The sequence below is a fragment of the Nerophis lumbriciformis genome, linkage group LG22, assembly GCF_033978685.3.
Source record: "Nerophis lumbriciformis linkage group LG22, RoL_Nlum_v2.1, whole genome shotgun sequence".
NCBI classification, from domain to species: domain Eukaryota; kingdom Metazoa; phylum Chordata; class Actinopteri; order Syngnathiformes; family Syngnathidae; genus Nerophis; species Nerophis lumbriciformis.
Window position 1 is genome coordinate 34,636,308 of NC_084569.2, and position 21,492 is coordinate 34,657,799.

General features: G+C 39.1%; 1 protein-coding gene across 6 annotated transcripts in view; it reads left to right on the forward strand.

Annotated features, from left to right (window-relative positions):
• hdac5 (histone deacetylase 5) overlaps positions 1–21,492 on the forward strand; it is a 187,145-nt gene that overhangs the window by 109,182 nt on the left and 56,471 nt on the right. For all 6 annotated transcript variants that reach the window (XM_061973770.1, XM_061973766.1, XM_061973767.1 and 3 more), the window contains 4 exons: positions 15,217–15,300; positions 19,365–19,621; positions 19,781–19,925; positions 20,025–20,130. In XM_061973770.1, coding sequence (XP_061829754.1) covers positions 15,217–15,300; positions 19,365–19,621; positions 19,781–19,925; positions 20,025–20,130 — 592 coding nt within the window. The remainder of the gene's footprint in view (positions 1–15,216; positions 15,301–19,364; positions 19,622–19,780; positions 19,926–20,024; positions 20,131–21,492) is intronic.

A 21,492-nucleotide genomic window follows, 5' to 3' on the forward strand; every position in this document is an offset into this window, starting at 1 on the left:
GTATAGCGACATTAGCTCGGATTCAGACTCGGATTTTAGCGGCTTAAGCGATTCAACAGATTACGCATGTATTGAAATGGATGGTTGTAGTGTGGAGGCAGGTAGCGAAAACGAAATTGAAGAAGAAACTGAAGCTATTGAGCCATATCGGTTTGAACCGTATGCAAGCGAAAACGACGAAAACGACACGACAGCCAGCGACACGGGAGAAAGCGAGGACGAATTCGGCGATCGCCTTCTAACCAACGATTGGTATGTGTTTGTTTGGCATTAAAGGAAACTAACAACTATGAACTAGGTTTACAGCATATGAAATACATTTGGCAACAACATGCACTTTGAGAGTGCAGACAGCCCAGTTTTCATCAATTAATATATTCTGTAGACATACCCTCATCCGCGCTCTTTTTCTGAAAGCTGATCTGTCCAGTTTTGGAGTTGATGTCAGCAGGCCAAGGAAGCTAGGGTCGATATTCTTCTCTTGATCATCGACGGTGGCATAAGGGACGGTGTGAGCCAAGACATCCAGGGGGGTTTAGCTCGCTCGTCTGCGGGAACAAACTGCCGCCATTGCTTGCCGTGCTACCGATGTTCTTTGTCCCTGAATTGCTCACACACTCCGGCAGATTCAATGGGGGTCTGGCGGCAGATTTCTTTGACTTTATCGTTGGAAATGCATCTGCTTTGAGTGTCGCAGGATATCCACACATTCTTGCCATCTCTGTCGTAGCATAGCTTTCGTCGGTAAAGTGTGCGGAACAAACGTCCAATTTCTTGCCACTTTCGCATCTTTGGGCCACTGGTGCAACTTGAATCCGTCCCTGTTCGTGTTGTTACACCCTCCGACGAGGCATGATGTCTCCAAGGTACAGAAAACAGTCGAAAAAACGGAAAATAACAGAGCTGATTTGACTCGGTGTTTGAGAAAATGGCGGATTGCTTCCCGATGTGACGTCACAACGTGACGTCATCGCTCCGAGAGCGAATAATAGAAAGGCGTTTAATTCGCCAAAATTCACCCATTTAGAGTTCGGAAATCGGTTAAAATAAAAGGTCTTTTTTCTGCAACATCAAGGTATATATTGACGCTTACATAGGTCTGGTGATAATGTTCCCCTTTAAAAGTACTTTCTAACCATTATCTAACTAAATTAAAAAATGTTCAACTTACAAAATCCAAAACATATCGAGAACAAGACTTTCTGAATAATATCGTTCCACCTCTTCGTGGTCCACAAGGACAGAGCTAACAAGCTTTAACCTCATTGTGGAGGTAAGTGCTTGATTAGCTTACCTCATACTTTTTATGGGGAACCAAAGCTGTTTGGTTAAAATGAGACCAAATAAATCAAAAAATAATGGGGAACACAGGGTATGCAAATTTAAGACCAAGCCCTCCATCAAGCCGGATGAGAGGGTCTGAAATCATCGTTCTCAGCGAGGAGGCCTAATTTAATTTCCTGTCTGGCGAGCAGACAGGAAACATCCTGACGCTCTAACATGTTACCTTTTAGCATTCTCCAGGAAGTAACCTAATCCAATAGCAAGGATCAGCTGAGCTCAAGACACCGTAGCCAACATGGCATGCTGCCAATCAGGGTTAGTGTTGGTTCATCTCTTAAAAGCCCTATCACACACACTAACACATGTATCCACTGGCCAGTGGAGCTGATTGAAGCAGATAAGCTAATTAGCAACTTTTACTCTAAAATCTTCACTTTAAGCTTGAGTGGCATCTGACAAAGTTGTCACGAATAAAGGAGGTTTACGGCTAAAACGCATCTGGTATAGTCCGAATAACCGCAATTCTGTAAGAAAATTGTTAGAGCATTTCCTCTCATGTAGTTTGCAGTTGCTTTTAACAAGTTGGACTATTCCACTGCCTAGCAAATGGGCTTTTTTTCTGCAGTTGTGCTATAATACAATAGTACTTTGTATTCTAGGAGTGTGAAAAAATATCCAAAAAAATCGCTTTTGCCGCAGTTTTTCAAAGATAGTATTAAAATATGGCTGCTATGAATTTCTTTCATTGTTCCTCTTTAGTGAGCCGGGTTGTCTTACATCTTCAAGGGACACTCCTTGCCCTAGTGCAGGGGTCGGCAACCTGCGGCTCCGGAGCCGCATGCGGCTCTTTGATCACTCTGATGCGGCTCAGCAGCTTACTTTCTGAACCCCCCAATTTCCCCGTGAGACTTCCGAATTTCGGTGCCTCTCGCAGAAAACTCCCGGGATTAATATTCACTGATTTTTGCCCTTACAGCTATAATAAGGGCGTGCCATGATGGTACAACATTTGGCACCCTCTACAATCTGTATTTACAGCGTCCCAGCCCATCACTTGTTATACAATATACAATTTCCGCTTGCACACGTACGTGACAGCAAGGCATACTTGCTCAACAGCCACACAGGTCACACTGACGGTGACCATATAAAACAACTTTAACACTCTTACTAATAATGCGCCACACTTTGAACCAAAACCAAACAAGAATGACAAACACATTTCGGGAGAACATCTGCACCTTAACACAACATAAACACAACAGAACAAACACCCAGAATCCCATGCAGCCCTGACTCTTCCGGGCTACATTATACACCCCTGCTACCACCAAACCCCGCCCCCACCCCAACCCTGCTCCCTCACACATCAACCCCCCCGCCCCCCTCTCTCTGTGCGTCGGTTGAGGTGGGCGGTGTTTGGTAGCGGGGGTGTATAATGTATCCCGGAAGAGTTAGGGCTGCATGGGATTCTGGGTATTTGTCCTGTTGTGTTTATGTTGTGTTATGGTGCAGATGTTCTCCTGAAATGTGTTTGTCATTCTTGTTTGGTGTGGATTCACAGTGTGGCGCATTATTAGTAAGAGTGTTAAAGTTTTTTTTATACTGCCACCGTCAGTGTAACCTGTGTGGTTGTTGAGCAAATATGCCTTGCTGTCACCCACGTGAGCAAGCGGAAGCCTCATACAACGTGTGGCTGATCAGGCACGCTGGTTGTAGTGTGCGCTATATGCTGTATCACGGCACGTATGACGCTGACAAGCGCCATTCATTAAACAGCGTGCTGCACCAGCTTTCAAATTCCTTATTAAAGTGTGGGCAGCGTGTCCGAGACCACTGATCTATACATAGCACAAAGCAAAATAAAAACTTTGTATGCAGTATTATTTCATTTAAAATTTCAAAAAATGTTTGCGGCTCCCATTGTTTTCTATAATTTGTGAAACTGGTCAAAATGGCTCTTTGACTGGTAAAGGTTACCGACCCCTGCCCTAGTGAATGGAAATTAGGCCAAAGTCACAGAAGAAGAAAATACAAACAACTACCGTATTTTTAAGTCGCTCCGGAGTATACGTCGCATTTTTGGGGGAATTTTATTTGATAAAATCCAACACCAAGAATAGACATTTGAAAGGCAATTTGAAATAAAAAAAGAATAGTGAACAACAGGCTGAATAAGTGTACGTTATATGAGGCATAAATAACCAACTGGTATGTTAACGTAACATATTATGGTAAGAGTCATTCAAATAACTATAACATATAGAGCATGCTATACGTTTTACCAAACAATCTGTCACTCCTAATAGCTAAATCCCATGAAATCTTATACGTCTAGTCTCTTACGTGAATGAGATAAATAATAATATTTGATATTTTACGCTAATGTGTTAATAATTTCACACATAAGTCGCTCCTGAGTATAAGTCGCACCCCCGGCCGAACTATGACAAAAACTGCGACGTATAGTCCGAAAAATACGGTACTTTGCAGTGCATCACATTAGCGAGTTGCAACTCGCGAGACTCTTTCTGTGCATCTGGTGTACTGTATGTGAGTTAGCGGTCCGCTTCCGCCTGCCGAGCCAAAGATTTCGGATGGCTGACAAGAGGGTTGACTGCGTTCATTTATTCTGCTATTTAATAAACGCGCTGAGGTGTTGAAAATGATGCAGAGTGAATCCTCTTGCACTCTTTTTGGAAGCGACAGACAAAGAAAACAATCACACTGAAATATGGCAATTTATTTATGCCGGCAAAGTTATTCAGTTCATTTTAATTTATCATGTGATTAATTGATTTATTAACTGTCGGCCCAGCCCTACTTGGGATGTGTACCATGTGGTAAAAAAATTTGTACTAACTTGTCGGTTCGGTACAGCGCTGTGATTTAAATACATGTATTCTTTACATCCCCACGATATATAGATGCAAATATACAGTCAAATCATTTTGATTTCCACATTGCTACATTACTTACTTTCTTTCTATCCTTCGTTTTAATATTGCATTTCTTATCAAAATCACTGTTTCCGTGAGGAGTCTCCTTATTGTTTCCTGCAGAACATTAATCCATCTCTGTAAAGCAGATTAACATGGTTAAGAAATGAAAAGCTACCCGCTGCATTAAAGATGTAATAACATGGTGCCAGCAACTTATCTACCAATGCAGTAGTTAGCCAACACAATCCTCTTGATTAAATGCCGGTAGCCATCTTATTGTCAGGCTTATTTTCCCAACACTAGTCTACAGTATACAACTGTAACATTATCAAAAGTCAGAACTTTGAAAGGTTTACCCCTTCTGTAAGCCATCACAGGTTTAAAAATGCTAAATCACATAAATAAATAAAAATATCAATGCAGTGGTTCTGCATAGGGCTGGGCGATATGGCCTTTTTTTAATATCTCGATATTTTTAGGCCATGTCACGATACACGATATATATCTCCATATTTTGCCTTCGCCTTGAATTAACACTTGATGCATAAAATCACAGCAGTATGATGATTCTATGTGTCTACATTTAAACATTCTTCTTCATACTGCATTAATATATGCTACTTTTAAACTTTCATGCAGAGAGGGAAATCACAACTAAGTCAATTTACCAAAAGTGTATTTATTAAACAGTTATTAAGCAGTGGCACAAACATTCATGTCATTTCAAAACAGAAAGAGAGACCTTTTAAAAACAAGCTATTAGTGCACTTTTGTGCATGATGTCACTAAGATGACATATCAAAACAACACTAAATTAAAGTGCACTTTTTGTACAGAACGCCACCACAATAGTTTAAAACAAATAAAGTGCACTTTTGTGCATGATGTCACACAAGATATTTCAATAAGTGTCAAATAAAAATGAGCTGCATAATAGGAAATCAAATAGTGTATGTCCTTTGCTATGTGGTAGGTTCCTGCGGACGTTATCTCCTTCTGTTGTTGACTATTTTTTTCATACGGTGTTGATGTGGAAATGGTTGCCTCGGCATTTTGTTGGTGTGGCACCGAACGGATATGTTGACATGCGGAGTTTCAAGCACTCTTCATTTTCTAGCGGGTGACTTTTCAAATGATGCTACATATTAGCAGTAATGTTACTTTTTGTAACAACGCTTTTGCCCCACACTTGACAAATTACGGTTGCCTGTTCGACATATTCCCACTTGAAGCCAAACCACCGCCAGACGATGCTGTTTTTCTTGGGAATTAATTCTTCCTTCATTTGTTACCAGATTCGCACCTTCTTTCTCTCGTATTACCACTCGCACCACAGCTAACGTTACCCATGCCGCTACCTCTCTGCTCCGCGAGGGCGTCTACGTATGCGACGTGTGTAAGGTGCGCTTGTTTTATGTCTCTTTGAGAAGCAGAGACAACAAAGAGTGAGAAGAGCCTGTAGTGTAATGCCCACAGCTAAAAGCAACTGTGTGAGAACATATACTCGAATATCACAATATAGTCATTTTCTATATCGCACAGAGACAAACCCGCGATATATCGAGTATATCGATATATCGCCCAGCCCTAGTTCTGCACTTGTTAGAATTCCACCGAAAATAGTATGATAACTTTCTCTGTTTCTGAAACATACAAAAACATAAAATAGAAAACTGAAAGTCACTGAAAATGTTAACAATGTCAGACGACAAGCGCTGACAAAAAACACATTATAAATGAACTTTTGCCTGCGGCAATCTCAAATATAAAAAAAAAAGATCAAATTCAGGAGGTTTCTAGTTTTAACAAAGTGTTCAAGTCCCTGCAGGTTAGAAACTTATTGTCATGTCTGTGATCATGTTTTGTTTAGTTATGTTTTGCTTGGTTTTTGGACACTTTTCAGTTCCTGGTTTCACTCCCTTGCTTTGTCACCACAGCAACCATTAGTTTCACCTGGTTCACATCCTCATGTCACGAACCTGTCTCACGTTTTCACATTTTGAGTCACGCACCTGCTTTCACTAATCATGTCACTATTATTTAACCTTCGAGTTGCCAGGCTGTCTTTCTGGCGACATCACTCTCTACACACCCTTGTATCTATCCATCCATGCTACTGCTACCCATGATATTCATGTCCACTATAGTTTATGCTTCATGCCATGCCACATTAAGTGTTTTTGTTTCGTGTTCTTAGTTAATTGCCTTTGTACTAGTCTTTTGGTTTCATTACTCAAGTTTGTTCTCCGCCTTTGTGCGTGCCTTTTGTTTGCTTCCTTTTTTTGTAGTTTGTTAGTGTTTTAAATAAATATGTATTTACCTTCACGCCATGCCCAGTCCAGCTTTACTTGCATCTCGGGAAAACAACCACTCCAAAGTCCAAGTCTCATACTTGCCAACCCTCCCGGATTTTCCGGGAGACTCCCGAAATTCAGCGCCTCTCCCGAAAACCTCCCGGGACACATTTTCTCCCGAAAATCTCCCGAAATACAATCCCCACAATATAAACAGCGTACCTGCCCAATCACGTTATAACTGTAGAATGATGGAGGGCGAGTTCTTGGTTTCTTATGTGGGTTTATGGTTAGGCAGTTTCATTAACGTCCTCCCAGCGCGGCAACAACACACAACAGCAGTCACGTTTTCGTCTACCGTAAAGCAGTTCGTCTGCCGTAAACAGCAATGCTGTGACACTCTTAAACAGGACAATACTGCCATCTAGTGCATTTGATGAAAGCACTTTTGTGCGTGCCACACAGCAATGCATCATTAGAGAGGGTGTTCAGCATGGTTCGAAAAATAGTGACAGAGAATAGAACAAGGATGGACAATTCAACCCTTAACTCAACAATGAGTAGATGAGTGTTATGTGTGTGTGTATATATGTAAATAAATGAACACTGAAATTCAAGTATTTATTTTATATATATATATATATACATATATATATATATATACATATATATATAATAAAAGAAATATATATTTATAGCTAGAATTCACTGAAAGTCAAGTATTTCTTGTATATATATATATAAAGTGTCCATATATATATAAAATCTCCTGATGATTGAGGGTACCCCCCCTCATGAAACAGGCCTGTAGAGATGAAATAGTCTTGTGATTTTTTTTCCCACACATACATATATATATATATATATATATATATATATATATATATATATATATATATATATATATATATATAGGGACGGCGTGGCGCAGTGGAAGAATGGCCGTGCGCGACCCGAGGCTCCCTGGTTCAATCCCCACCTAGTACCAACCTCGTCATGTCCGTTGTGTCCTGAGCAAGACACTTCACCCTTGCTCCTGATGGGTGCTGGTTAGCGCCTTGCATGGCAGCTCCCTCCATCAGTGTGTGAATGTGTGTGTGAATGGGTAAATGTGGAAGTAGTGTCAAAGCGCTTTGAGTACCTTGAAGGTAGAAAAGCGCTATACAAGTACAACCCATTTATCATTTATTTATTTATATATATGTGTATATATATATATATATATATATATATATATATATATATATATATGAAATACTTGACTTAGTATTTCTTATATATATATATATATATATATATATATATATATATATATATATATATGAAATACTTGACTTGGTGAATTCTAGCTGTAAATATACTCCTCCCATCTTAACCACGCCCCCAACCACGCCCCGCCCCAACCACGCCCCCACCCCCGCCCCCCAACCTCCCGAAATCGGAGGTCTCAAGGTTGGCAAGTATGCCAAGTCTTGACACTTATTTGAAAATCAAGAGTACTCATGTGCTCTAAAAGTGGTACTATACAAACAAACAATTCTGAAAAAAAAAGTAAAATACTTTTTTTTTGCCAAGTATAGAGATAGCGATTCTTTACAAGGTATTTTTTCATTGTGCTTACTTTTTTTTTTAAATCACTCTGATCTTATTATTTTTATCACTATCATTATACTCCTCACCATATTTTTTTCCAATGGTCTTTCTGCTGTTCTTAATGGCAGGTCCCGGAAGAACAGTTGACAGGGGCCTTTTTTAATAAAAATGAATAGAAAGACTGAAAATATTCCAAGTCAAATGAAGACCTTCAAAACATTAATGCACATAATAAAGAAAAGTCAAATAGTCAGTTAAATTATATGACCGCATTTCCCCTGAGCTGATAAATGATGCTCCCGGTGGCATCGGCCATCAGCTGGAACAACCAGGACAACGTATTTGCTGGTGTAAAAATAAAAACATTATTGTCATTTAGAAATTAGATTGCATTTTAGTGTGAATTGAGATTGCATTTATCTTAGATTTTCTGTGCAGCCCTACTGCACATTCATGTACATGGCTGCTAAAAGTATGCAAGATGGCATAGCTTTAAAGGGGAACATTATCACCAGACCTATGTAAGCGTCAATATATACCTTGATGTTGCAGAAAAAAGACCATATTTTTTTTTTACACGATTTCCGAACTCTAAATGGGTGAATTTTGGCGAATTAAACGCCTTTCTATTATTCGCTCTCGGAGCGATTACGTCACAACGTGACGTCACATCGGGAAGCAATCCGCCATTTTCTCAAACACTGAGTCAAATCAGCTCTGTTATTTTCCGTTTTTTTCGACTGTTTTCCGTACCTTGGAGACATCATGCCTCGTCGGTGTGTTGTCGGAGGGTGTAACAACACGAACAGGGACGGATTCAAGTTGCACCAGTGGCCCAAAGATGCGAAAGTGGCAAGAAATTGGACGTTTGTTCCGCACACTTTACCGACGAAAGCTATGCTACGACAGAGATGGCAAGAATGTGTGGATATCCTGCGACACTCAAAGCAGATGCATTTCCAACTGGACTGGACAGATCAGCTTTCAGGAAAAGAGAGCGGATGTGGGTATGTCTACAGAATATATTAATTGATGAAAACTGGGCTGTCTGCACTCTCAAAGTGCATGTTGTTGCCAAATGTATTTCATATGCTGTAAACCTAGTTCATAGTTGTTAGTTCCCTTTAATGCCAAACAAACACATACCAATCGCTGGTTAGAAGGCGATCGCCGAATTCGTCCTCGCTTTCTCCCGTGTCGCTGGCTGTCGTGTCGTTTTCGTCGGTTTCGCTTGCATACGGTTCAAACCGATATGGCTCAATAGCTTCAGTTTCTTCTTCAATTTCGTTTTCGCTACCTGCCTCCACACTACAACCATCCATTTCAATACATGCGTTATCTGTTGAATCGCTTAAGCCGCTGAAATCCGAGTCTGAATCCGAGCTAATGTCGCTACAGCTTGCTGTTCTATCCGCCATGTTTGTTTGTATTGGCATCACTGTGTGACGTCACAGGAAAATGGACGGGTGTATATAACGATGGTTAAAATCATGCACTTTGAAGCTTTTTTAAGGGATATTGCGTGATGGGTAAAATTTTGATAAAAACTTTGAAAAATAAAATAAGCCACTGGGAACTGATTTTTAATGGTTTTAACCCTTCTGAAATTGTGATAATGTTCCCCTTTAACTGTTCAAGCGAATATATTCATATAATATAATTTAAAGTGTGAAAGAATAAATAAACAAGAGGCTGGGAATCTCAGGGTACTTCACGATACAATACTATATGTAATATATATACTATACGGCTTACAAGTGCGATAATACACTACCTCAAAATGGCGATGGCAGTAATGAGATGATGGATATATTGCTTTTAAAAGCATATGACATGTCTGTGTATTTATAGGGCTGAGACAAAAACAAACCACTTAGATACCGCAAAGTCAATCCAGCTTTGTCCCATCCACAATATAAAAGTCATCCATAGTAAATCGCCACATTTGATTTAAACTATGTTTACACTGCAGGATATGATGCCCAATTCAGATTTTGTGTTGTATTTCATCTTTTAATGTAGTCGTTCGCATTATTTAAAAAAAAAAAAATTGTTTTAATGTGAACGGAATGGGTCCATGACGTCATGACCTCACCCTGCATGTACTGCAGTGTGTTGAAGGATGTAAACATGGCAAGACAAACGTCACCGCTATTTTCTTTCCAGACACGGTTGAAAATAAACTTCAACAACAAACAATATAAAGATTTACTCGGTCCCAACATTAAGTAGACCTGTCCACTCTCAGATACAGAGATGCATGAAAAAAACTGCTTTTAATAGCATTTATATCAATGCATGTTGCACGTCGATATCATTGTGTACATTCCACGATTAGATGAAAATAATGTTTCATCTTATCTTGTCTTACGGTCCTTCAAACCAAGTAGAAATGTCACAATAACGCCGTCTTTTCCCGTCTGGGTTTTGCGGCTAATCCAATTTAGTAGTGGCCCAAATTGACAGAACAGTCCCATGTAAAATGCGGACAAATAAACACAAATATACATTTTACAGACATCAGAGCAGGTGGAAGGCCATGAAACGAGAAGGAATAACAGAACGCTGCAGGTAACAGCCATCATTTTCCTCACAGCTTGAAACAAACTAAATCTCCAAAACACCTTTTTTTTGCCTGTTTTCTGTTCATTTGTCTACTATTTCTTTTCGTGACTGTCTATTTTGGCGAAGAATTATGAAGTTTTTTGCTTTTTAATGACTTATATGTTGGATATTGGATCGGATATATATCAGCTTTATTTCCACATATAAGAAATAGGCCTTGGTCGCACTGGAAATAATCAGAATTGTATTGTTCACACTGACGTAAAAAAAAATCAGGTCACATATAGGCAGAGGTGGGTAGAGTAGCCAGAAATTGTACTCAAGTAAGAGTACTGTTACTTTAGAGATTTATTACTCAAGTAAAAGTAAGGAGTAGTCACCCAAATATTTACTTGAGTAAAAGTAAAAAGTATGTTGTGAAAAAACTACTCAAGTACTGAGTAACTGATGAGTAACATACACACACACATATATATATATATATATATATATATATATATATATATATATATATATATATATATATATACACATACATACATACATATACATTGATATATACAGTATATCATTTATAAGTATTTATTTTGCTGTTTTTGTTTACATGTTAAAGGTGTTTTAATGAATATACATGCATGTTTAACATATAGATTCCTTTCTTTAATGAAGACTAGAATATAAGTTGGTGTATTACCTGATTCTGATGACTTGCGTTGATTGTAATCAGACAGTCGTGATTATAACGTCCACGTTTTCAAATGGAGGAGAAGAAAAGTTCCTCCTTTCTGTCTAATACCACATGAAAGTGGTGGGTTTTTGGCATCCTATTTGTCCAGCTTCCATATTCGTTTTTATACACTTTACAAGAAATATATTGGTGTCAAACTCCGTAGCTTGCTAGCTTGTTTACGCTGGCTTTCGGAGACTCTTGTTTTGAAAGCGCACGCGCGATGGCGCGGCACTTTTATTGTGAAGACAGGAACGTCCTCATGTGCGGTCAGTATTGAGGCTTTTGACGGTACGGTTGAAATAAAACAAGTATCTTTTTTCCTTCACACTTTTGATTGATTGATTGGAACTTTTATTATTAGATTGCACAGTACAGTACACATTCCGTACAATTGACCACTAAATGGTAACACCCCAATAAGTTTTTCAACTTGTTTAAGTCAGGTCATGTGACCACCTGGCTCTGTTTGATTGGTCCAACGTCACCAGTGACTGCATCTGATTGGTGGAACGAAGTGAAACGTCACCAGTAAGGCAGGCACTTTGAAGGTCTGTCTGACAGACCAAAACAAACAAAGCGTGCATTAACAGATCGATAAAAATTAGTAGCGAGTAGCGAGCTGAATGTAGATAAAAGTAGCGGAGTAAAAGTAGCGTTCCTTCTCTATAAATATACTTAAGTAAAAGTAAAAGTATGTTGCATTAAAACTACTCTTAGAAGTACGATTTATCCCAAAAGTTACTCAAGTAGATGTAACGGAGTAAATGTAGCGCGTTACTACCCACCTCTGCATATAGGCATAAAAATTTGAATTGTCCTGCAGTCAGAACATAGCCTCAGGTTAACTTCACCTCTTGAGCCCGCCACATTACCGTATTTTTCGGATTATAAGTCGCAGTTTTTTTCATAGTTTGGCCGAGAGTGCGATTTATACTCTGGAGCGACTTATGTGTGAAATTATTAACACATTACCGTAAAATATCAAATAATATTATTTATCTCATTCCCGTAGGAGACTAGGCGAATGTCAGCAATCATCACACACACGTCAACCAATAAAAATTTGGCGGGGGCGGGTCATGGCAGAAGTGTATTGTGGGTCATGGAATGCTACCTGCTACTACGTCCGTAGCTATTAAAATGGATCATTTCAACATTGGCGGTAACTTATAAAAACTGAGAAGGGCTGAACAAAAATGGCACCGAAAAGGAAATCATATACTGCAGATAACAAGCGGGACGTTGTGAAATATGCAGCAGAAAACGGCAAGAGGAATCGGCGCATACCTTTGGAGTTGGCAGAGTTGTTTAGAAGCGACACCGAGGAAGAAGATTTCATGGGATTTAGCGATTAGGAGTGACAGATTGTTTGGTAAACGTATAGCATGTTCTATATGTTATAGTTATTTGAATGACTCTTACCATAATATGTTACGTTAACATACCAGTTGGTTATTTATGCCTCATATAACGTACACTTATTCAGCCTGTTGTTCACTATTCTTTATTTATTTGAAATTGCCTTTCAAATGTCTATTCTTGGTGTTGGCTTTTATCAAACACATTTCCCCAAAAAATGCGACTTATACTCCAGTGCGACTTATATATGGTTTTTCCTTCTTTATTATGCATTTTCGGCCAGTGCGACTTATACTCCGAAAAATACGGTAATGAAAATATGAGTTTGTAGCGTTGGAAAGGGGTTACTCTCATTATTGTTATTAATATATATTATGTGTGTACGTTACATACACATGACGTTAATTTGGTCTAAAAATAATGTTTACAAAAATATTGATAATAGGAAATAATTAGTGGAACAATCTATCCCTGTAGGTCGTCCTCAGACGAGCCTTCAGTGGTCGATTCCAGTCATCCTTGTTCTCAATACATCCGGCCAGCTCGATGATGCTTTGCGCTACTGCATCATTTTTGAGTACATCTATTAATGTTACTGTGGGACGTCCCCGTGACTGGTGCCCATGTGTTGGTTCCCACAGCAAAGGTGTGCTGGCTGGCAGCTCCTCATGTCTTTGGCAGAGTCATGCGAGTCTCATCCTCCTAGCTGCTATTTTGTCGCCCATCCTGAATATTCCAGTATACAGATTCTTGTTGAAAACGTGCACCTTTGTTGATGGTGAGAACTACATGTAACTTTCTGGTGTACTGCAGCAATGGCTGTCCTGCCATAAAGGAGGGCAGATTCTACCGTCCCATAGAAGAAGCTGAGTTTGGTTTTTCGGGGGAGGTTGGAGTGCCATACCCTAACCATGCCTTCCTCACTTTTAGATCTCGTTCTGCAGGGTTGACTTATATATCGTCCAGCAAAATTTGTTATCAGCTCAGACCTAATTCCAAGTCGGGGACAGGAAGTGTACACTCCACGTTGCAATGTATCTCCACAAGCACATATTGAATTATATGTTTATTTCTTATTTGACAAATATTTGTTGGAGAAAAAATTGCCAGCAGGTTGAAATTGCATTATTATGCTTCATTTTTTTAAAATTTGAACACAAAAGTTGAGCAGTTTTGTTTTGCATTTTGTTCTCTTACTGTACCGAAGTTGAACCAAACCATTGCCTTAAAGGGGAACATTATCACAATTCCAGAAGGGTTAAAACATACTTGCCAACCCTCCCGAATTTTCCGGGAGACTCCCGAAATTCATTGCCTCTCCCGAAAACCTCCCGGGACAAATATTCTCCCGAAAATCTCCCGATTTTCAGCCGGAGCTGGAGGCCACACCCCCTCCAGCTCCATGCGGACCTGAGTGAGGACAGCCTTTTTTCACGACGGGAGGACTACAGGGTGACAAGAAATAAATCATCCAGATTAGAGATAAATTGTATTATTATGTTTATCTTACCTAAAAATAAATATATTTATTAATTAAAAAAACAAAATACATTTGTATTATATTTTGCTAAAAACATCAAAAATTAATTGTATTTTTATTTGTATTTTTTCTGACTCCTTATTACATCAAGCCATAGAATTATACATTAAAATAAACATATTTGAAATAATTAATTTTAAATGATCATAATAATTCATTTAAAATGACCATATTTAATTATTAAAATAATTGCTTGTTTATCAACAACTTTAGCATTTTATTCATTACATTTTGAAGCTCTCAGAAGCCAAGTTATGTTATATTCCTTAATATTTATTTATGCAAGTTTGAAGTATCAATTATCTAAACACAGTTTTGTTTGCATATTTTCAGGATATATATATATATATATATATATATATATATATATATATATATATATGAAATACTTGACTTGGTGAATTCTAGTTGTCAATATACTCCTCCCCTTTTAACCACGCCCTACCACGCCCCCCACCCCCCACCTCCCGAAATCGGAGGTCTCAAGGTTGGCAAGTATGAATGTATTCCATTTATGGAAGAAGGCTGTAACATAAAATGTGGAAAAGGTGAAGCGCTGTGAATACTTTCCAAATGCACTGTAAATAAACCAGGACCGTGCGATCCAAAAGTTGTATACTGTCTGACCCTTTTTGACCAATCAGTCGAGCTGAACATTCCAACCTTCTGTCAATATAGGTTTAAGTCGTGCTACTACGGGGTGAACTTAAGATGGCTACAGGTCATCGCTTGACTAATTCAAAGCTTGTGGTTATAGGCGGAAGATTGTTGTGTCCCTCTCTGCTTTCAATTATTGTAGGTCATCTGAATGAATGATCAACTATGTGTCCGTAGGCAATGATGCAATGTTCTGCGATGCCCCTGAAAACATTGTCCCCACTGATCAATCATTCTCTCTCTCCCCTGCAGTACTGGAGGTGAAGAGCAGCCTCCCATCTGGGATGCAGAGCCCAGTAGGAACAGCCAATGAACAGCGGGGAGGAAGTGGAGAAGGTGGGTAGGGAGTCCTTATAAATCGCTGAGTGGTATTTCATAGTGGAAAAGGGGATTAGTTTTATTCAATGCAACCAATCTATTTTTTTAAACCTTTAAAGAAAATGCCCCTCTTCATATTCTATATGATAACGTGAGAGTTGAAGGTCTCTGTCCACCTGAAGCAGCAGCGGCGCGAAGCAAGTGTGACGTCAGGCTCTCTGCAGCTAGATAGATAGATAGATAGGTCTTTATTGTCATTGCACAAGTACAACAAAACTTTGTTTTCAGCACAAACCCGTTCAAAATTAGACAAACAAACAGTGTACAGGGTTACAGAACAGGGACACTGATGGGTCCCCACAAGGCGCCCCGTAAAAGATGGGAAAAAAGGTAAAACGCTGGGGAATGATGAGTAAAAAAATACAATCTAGAATGTCTCCCAAGGGGGCCCAGTCTGGAGTGGGAAAAAACCTCCATAGCAAAGCACATATACATATTACAACGTACTTGTATATTACAACGTACATGTATACATGCGCTGACCATCCTTTCATCGCCCCTATGTGATTTGCGTCGAGGGCGTTGGGTTGGGGGGGGGGGGGTATATTTTTATGGATGCATGTTTGTGTGTAAGCCTGCAGTGTCTCTGTTCCGCAGCCTTGATCTTGTGCAGTCGCTAGTCCAAAGTCAACAACTACAGGTGTGTGTCCATGAGAGGAGTTTGTTGTGTCTTCGCTGCACTGTCCTTCAGGAGAGTCTCGAAGCCAGGGAAACAATCCAAGTTAGAATGTTTTGTATGCGAGTGAAAATAAAATTTGCTTTTCACTGTAAATTGTTAAAAACCTCATCCATGGCCACCGGACCTGTGTCCCCCCCTCCACAAGGGAGAGGGGGGCAGAGGAGAAAAGAAAAGAAACGGCAGATCAACTGGTCTAAAATGGGGTCTATTTAAAGGCTCGATAAATATTGTATAAATTATTTTATACATGTTCTGGTCGAGTCCTCAATTACAGAATGATTGGCAGGCTGAATATTACATTTGATTAATTACTAGAGAAGGTTAAAACATTGTCATGCAGCAATATGAAGACTATTAACTTGTACAACATGTAATGTACAGAATATCAGAAACATTTATTCAGGTAGAAATATCACAGATTACAGTTGGGATAAGCTCCAGTCCCTCCACGACCCCAAAAGAAAATGGATGGATGGGTATTACCGAACATCTTTGACAGTCAAAGCATGATCATAACAATCCACATTTTGTGTCATTAATGCGTGAAACTGGTATCTAAACATGGACCTGTAGCTTCTCTTCTGAATGCAAAATTCATTCTTAGGAGTGGTAATAGATGAAAATAGGGATATCCAATAATATCGGCGGTCCGATATTATTGGCCGATAAATGCTTTAAAAAGTAAATATCAGAAATTATTGGTATCGGTTTCAAGATTATCGGTATCGGTTTCCAAAAGTACCATTTGTGACTTTCCAAAACGCCGCTGTGTACACGGACGCAGGAAGATGTACAGAGCGCCAATTAATCCTTGAAGGCGCTGCCTTTGCGTACTGGCCCAATCACATAATATCTACGGCTTGACACACGCACTCGCGAATGCAAGCATACTTGATCAACAGCCATACAGGTCACACTGAGGGTGGCCGTATAAACAACTTTAACACTGTTACAAATATGCGCCACACTGTGAACCCACACCGAACAAGAATGACAAACACATTTCGGGAGAACATCCGCCCCGTAACACAACATAAACACAACAGAACAAATACCCAGAACCCCTTGCAGATGCGTGTTTTCATTCAGAAAAATCTACCTCTCACACGTGATGACAAGGAGAAAAAGAATCAGCCCACTCTTTGAGACTGGACTGAGTGAAGCTGTTTTATTTATGTTTTGTGCCTTTTTTCCCCATGCACTTTAAAGGATGGCTGTGTTATCTACTAGTCTAGACTGAAGCAGTTTTATTAATGTTCATGCACTTTAAAGGATGGCTGTGTTTTCTACTAGTCTAGACTGATGCCGTTTTATTAATGTTCATGCACTTTAAAGGATGACTGTGTTTTCTACTAGTCAAGACTGAAGCAGTTTTTTATTTTTGTGCTTTCTTGTTTTTATTTGCACATTTTTGTTACTCATACGAATACGTTAAGAACAGGGCAGATTGAGCCCAGTTTATAGTATACTCTGGACTGAAGCTGTGTGCCTTCATTGTTTTTGTAGCTGTTGTTTTGAGGCATGTTTAAAAAGTGTGAAAGTCAAAGTACAGTATTTCCCATAGTGGTAGTGGGTATCAGGATTATTTTAGGGTGAGCATGTCCCACATTCCAAGCTGCTGTTTTGAGGCATGCTAAAAAAAAAAATGCACTTTGTGACTTCAATAATAAATATGGCAGTGCCATGTTGGCACTTTTTTCCATAACTTGAGTTGATTTATTTTGGAAAACCTTGTTACATTGTTTAATGCATCCAACAAAATTAGGCATAATAATGTGTTAATTCCAAGACTATATATATCGGTATTGGTTGATATCGGTATCGGTAATTAAGAGTTGGACAATATAGGATATCAACAAAAAAGCCATTATCGGACATCCCTAATGAAAATATCTCATGGCAGCCTCATATAAGTTACCTGAGGACAAAAGTTGCTAAATGTGTTGGAATGATGAGGAGATCATGTCATTTATTGAACACCAGTGCTCTGCTGTTATTGTATCATTCATTTATTATGTCGTATTTAAACTATTGAGTTGAAGTCTGGGGAAATTGTTATAAATCCCATCTACAGCCTTTAGTCACTCTGCAGAAAAAGGCCATTAGGATTGTGTCAAATGTTCACTACAGACATGATTCAAATCCACTATTCATGGAGTTAAAGGAACTTAAACTGCACGATGTGATCAACTTTAAAACTGCTCAAATTATGTTTAGGGCATCCCAAAACTCTCTACCATCCAATATACAGAACCTATTCCAGGATAGAGATGCTCACCATAGTTACAGTCTAAGAGGAAACAACAAATTATATTTGCCTAAATTTAGAACAACTTTAAAATCAATGTGCATTTCAGTGCGTGGAGTCACTCTGTGGAACAACTTAGGGGACGAGTTAAAAACCTGTTCTAACATGATTCAATTTAAAAGACTTTTTAAAAAAGAAGTACTGAAGAAGTACGAGGAGGAAAGAGAGTGATGCCCTCAGCATTAATGCTGAAAGGAACATACAGGTTTTGGAGCAACATATGTTGCCATCCAAGCAAAAATGTGTCTCCTCAGTTCCCAAACGTTTACTGAGTGTTGTTAAAAGGAAAGGCCATGTAACACAGTGGTTAACATGCCCTTTCCCAACTACTTTGGCACGTGTTGCAGCCATGAAATTCTAAGTTAATTATTATTTGCAAAAAAAAAAATAAAGTTTATGAGTTTGAACATCAAATATGTTGTCTTTGTAGTGCATTCAATTGAATATGGGTTAAAAAGGATTTGCAAATCATTGTATTCCGTTTATATTTACATCTAACACAATTTCCCAACTCATATGGAAACGGGGTTTGTATATTATTAAAATTAAATTAATTTAATTGATTAAAAATGCCGATAATAAACAAGCTGCGGGCCAAAAATGATTTACGGGTTGGACTTTGGACAACCCCGATCTAGATTCTTTTAAATAAAACCTAAGCTGCAAAGGGTAGATTTTTAGAATCAGGCTCAGAATTTGTGAGTGTTAATATTTTCACTGATGGGTTGTCTTACAAACCATTGTTTTATTTCACATTTCCGTTAAAAGGTCAAAATTCCCTGAAGCATCAAAGTTTTTGAAATGCGTCATTCGTAACAAACACCCTCAAGCATGCAGTCTTGTGACGGAAACGCAAATGTCTGACGCACCAAATCAAACCATTCTGAGTCAAGCCATTGCACTTGTAAGGAAAAATACCCCAGGCTTGAAAGACACTCCTTTACAGGCCATTGTTCTTTCAAATTGATTATTTCAGGTTTTTTATTTGTGTGTTTGTAAGCAGGATTAGTTATTGTATGTATGTTTTTTTCCCAGGTTCAGAAGAAAGCTCAGGTGGAGGAGGAGGAGGAGGAGGAGGCCCTGTTGACTTGCGTACTGAACTCAGAGTGGGATCTTTGTCTGTGGGAGCAGCAGGAGTGGACACAACCCTTAGAGAGCAACAACTCCAGCATGAACTAGTGCTCCTCAAACAGCAGCAAGAACTCCAGAAACAACTACTATTTGCCGAGTTCCAGAAAAAACATGAAGTACTAACCCGACAACATGAAGTCCAGCTACAGGAACACCTGAAGGTATTTATTTAGTTTACACAGTGAACACATGAATGAGACATAATGCTACTTTTTTTTAAATGTGGTCACACACACACACACACACACACACACACAACACACCGTATGATAGTTCAGCTTGTCACTTGTTTCAATTTGAGAATTGTATGGCTTTGTAAGCAACAACAGGAGCTATTGGCAGCCAAGCGACAGCAGGAGCTGGAACAGAAGCTGAAACTGGAACAACAAAGGCATGAAGAACTAGAGAAACAACGACTGGAGCAACAGCTGATTCTATTGCGGAATAAGGAGAAAGGCAAAGAGAGTAGGTTATTACAGAGGCTGTTGCTATTGCGCTATGTACAAGACCATGAAGTACAGTTTCTCTTCTTGTGCTAACTGCGTTTCTATGCATGTATGGAAGGTGCCATTGCCAGTACAGAGGTGAAGCTGAAACTGCAGGAATTCCTTCTTAGTAAGAAAGAACCTGGTATTGGTGGGCTGAACCATTCCTTCTCCCCAAAGTGCTGGTGAGGCAATAACAACAGCTTGTATAAGAATGACATTGCAGGTTTGAATCCGTGTTACCATTTGTTTTTACACAGTTATCATTATTATCACTGTATTGTTTAATATGCTCAAAAAGTTCTTATATACACACTGAAATCTTTTTACCACTGTTAAAAAAAACACTATTTTGCATGTTTATGTTTCTTATTGGTTGATTGACTGAAACTTGTATTAGTAGATTGCACAGTTCAGTACATATTCCGTACAATTGACCACTAAATGGTAACACCCCAATAAGTTTTTCAACTTGTTTAAGTCGGGGTCCACGTAAATCAATTCATGGTACAAATATATACTATCATCATAATACAGTCATCACCAGTGACGTGCGGTGAGGTTCATGGCTGGTGAGGCACTGACTTCATCACAGTCAGATTTACAAACATATGAACCCTAAAGAGTATCTTATTCACCATTTGATTGGCAGCAGTTAACAGGTTATGTTTAAAAGCTCATACCAGCATTCTTCCCTGCTTGGCACTCAGCATCAACGGTTGGAATTGGGGGTTAAATCACCAAAAATGATTCCCAGGCGCGGCGCCGCTGCTGCCCACTGCTCCCCTCACCTCCCAGGGGGTGATCAAGGGGATGTGTGACAATCATTGGTACTTTAACTTTACACATACAAACTGTAGCACACAAAAAAGCACATTTAATTTAAAAAAACGTTATTATGGTCTTACCTTTACTTATAGAATAAGTCCATGAGCCGCTGTTGTGCTGGATTAATGCACCCCCTGACGAGAGTGTTATATCAACTAAAGCCCTCACTTAAACTTTCCACGTGCAAGATTGAATCTATTTAAAAAAGTGTAACCGAGGGTTTATAAATGTCGCCTATACTGTATGAAACTACAAAATAACAAACACGGTGGCTCCAGTTTACACGAGGACCACTTTATTTACATTCTTTCAAAAACTTCCGCTCTACTCCAACGTGTCATCACTTTCGCTCTTAGCGCCTTCAAAATAAGAGCTCAAGGCATATACTGTATAACAGCGCATAACAGGAACTTAACATCACAAAGAGGAAAGCCCATAAAAATAGGTTACAAAAGTTATTTAATAAGAAGCCAAAAAGTGCAAAAACAATAATGTTCGTGTTGGAGGAGTTGTGAATTAGATACACCTGCAGTCTGCAGGTGTACCTAATGTTGTGGCCCTGCAGTCATTCACAACTCCTCCAACACGAACATTATTGTTTTTGCACTTTTTGGCTTCTTATGAAATAACTTTTTTAAATAGATTCAATCTTGCACGTGGAAAGTTTAAGTGTGGGCTTTAGTTGATATAACTCTCCCGTCAGGGGTTGCCGTGCATTC